The 2,029-nt window shown below is 46.5% G+C and overlaps 1 protein-coding gene across 1 annotated transcript in view; it reads left to right on the forward strand.

Moving 5' to 3' along the window:
* Window positions 1-2,029, forward strand: part of mast2 (microtubule associated serine/threonine kinase 2) — a 108,652-nt gene that overhangs the window by 64,542 nt on the left and 42,081 nt on the right. Inside the window, exons 7-9 of the mRNA XM_008406483.2 lie at window positions 292-367; window positions 1,346-1,366; window positions 1,762-1,840. Of these exons, the coding sequence (XP_008404705.2) occupies window positions 292-367; window positions 1,346-1,366; window positions 1,762-1,840 (176 nt within the window). The remainder of the gene's footprint in view (window positions 1-291; window positions 368-1,345; window positions 1,367-1,761; window positions 1,841-2,029) is intronic.

Consider the following 2,029-nt stretch of genomic DNA (forward strand, 5'->3'; position numbering starts at 1 on the left):
TCACCACAGGTCACAGCTGGTCACAGCAGGTCACAGCTGGTCACCACTGGTCACTGCTGGTCACCACTGGTCACTGCTGGTCACCACWGGTCACAGCTGGTCACCACTGGTCACAGCTGGTCACCACTGGTCACAGCTGGTCACAGCTGGTTTATTTTCTCATACATTTAAATCTGTTAATTCGGTAAAGAAAGGTAAACTAGAGCAATGGATAACGTTGGACTGAAGCAGCAGCAGCTTGTTGGGCTGAAATCACAGATTTAGTTTTTGACCCGTTTCTGTGTCTTGCAGGCACCAGCCCCCTGGACAGCCCTCGTAACTTTTCCCCCAACGCAGCGGCGCATTTCTCCTTTGTTCCGGCTCGCAGGTGAGATCAGAGAGATCCTCGTTAAAGTTCTGCTAAAATTTAACTGCAGTAACTTCTAGTTTATTCTGCCATGAGAGGAAGAAATGGAATTTCACTTCATAAATATTTCCACTGTTATTCATTGTTTTTATAAATGTTAGCTTGAAAAACATCTTTAGGTAGCAGCTAATTATTTAGCTTCAAACCAGATATTATTTAGCAAATTTAGCTCCATACTTAATATTTAGTTAGAAAACTAAGTATCTAGTTTAACTATTTATTTAGGTTGCTAAACAAATATTTAGCTTCTAATTAAATCTTCAAACTAAATACTAAGCTAGCAAGCTAACTGTTTAGCCTGCCAGCTAAACATTAATCTGCACTCCAGAGTGACGGTCCTCGCTAGCTCTGAGTTAACTAAATATTTAGTTTAAAACATTTAGAAATGAATAAGTAACATAGTAAAATATCATTTTGACCCCCATTCTGTTTGTTGTATTACAGGCTAAATAACCCAGATTATTTATGTCATAATTGGCTGTATTTTTAAAGATGGCTGCCGTTTGGATCTGCAGCCAAAGATGCAGACGATGGCCGGGAGGCGTCACTCTGTCTGGGATTAATAACTCTTATCTCCAGTCCGCTGGCAGCTTCCAAATCTCAAACGTTAAGATCAGGTTTCCCCGTTAAAAAGAAATGATGGTGTTTCCATGGAAACGCCTCATTTCCTGATCTAAATCTCCCCTGGGTATTTCCATGACAACCCGTCAAACATTTCCGGCTGCAGCAGAGGCAACGAGCCGACGCTGCTGACCTCTGCTGCTGGGCGCTGGCACTGCGGCGCCGCCCTGTGGCGGAGCTGCACATTGCACGCAGCACTTCAATGTTGTTGATTTAATCAGGGAAACGTCTGTTTGGTCCTGGATCAGGATGAGACCTGATGCAGGATCCTCCAGCTGTGGAGAACCATGAAATAAAAATGTTTTGTTTTCCTCGCAGCCACGGACACAGAGCCGACAGGTAACCGACACACCTGTCCTCTCCGCCTGCATCACACCTCATTGACCTCTGACCTCTGATCACCAGCCGCGTCTCCAGCCACCATGAAATTACTCTAATTTAAATAAATTCAACACATTCTGGTCAGAAGCCCAAGTAGGCGGGGCTTGTTGCTCCAACGCCTGAATCAGACAGACGTCGCCTCTGATTGGCTGGATTATGAACATAGTTTCTAATAATTTATCTCGTAGACAAACTTATTCACAGGTGGATTAATGTCATTTATTGGTCCATTGATCTTTTATTGGGACATGAAGGAAACTTGGCTGGTGGCGGATTCAGTCCAGCTTCATCTGCTCTGTTCTGATTGGCTGTTTAAATCCTGAGGTTCTGATTGGTGGATGTGTTTCCTGCAGGACCGATGGCCGCCGCTGGTCTCTGGCCTCGCTGCCGTCGTCCGGATACGGAACCAACACGCCGAGCTCCACCGTCTCCGTGAGTCCGCCGCCCGCAGGCCGGGAGGGAAAGAGAGTACACCCCACAGGCAGGCCGGGAAAGAGTACACCCCACAGGCAGGGAAAGAAAGTGCACCCCACAGGCAGGGAAAGAAAGTACACCCCACAGGCAGGGAAAGAAAGTACACCCCACAGGCAGGGAAAGAGAGTACACCCCACAGGCAGGGAA

This window comes from Poecilia reticulata, linkage group LG4, assembly GCF_000633615.1.
Source record: "Poecilia reticulata strain Guanapo linkage group LG4, Guppy_female_1.0+MT, whole genome shotgun sequence".
NCBI classification, from domain to species: Eukaryota; Metazoa; Chordata; class Actinopteri; order Cyprinodontiformes; family Poeciliidae; genus Poecilia; species Poecilia reticulata.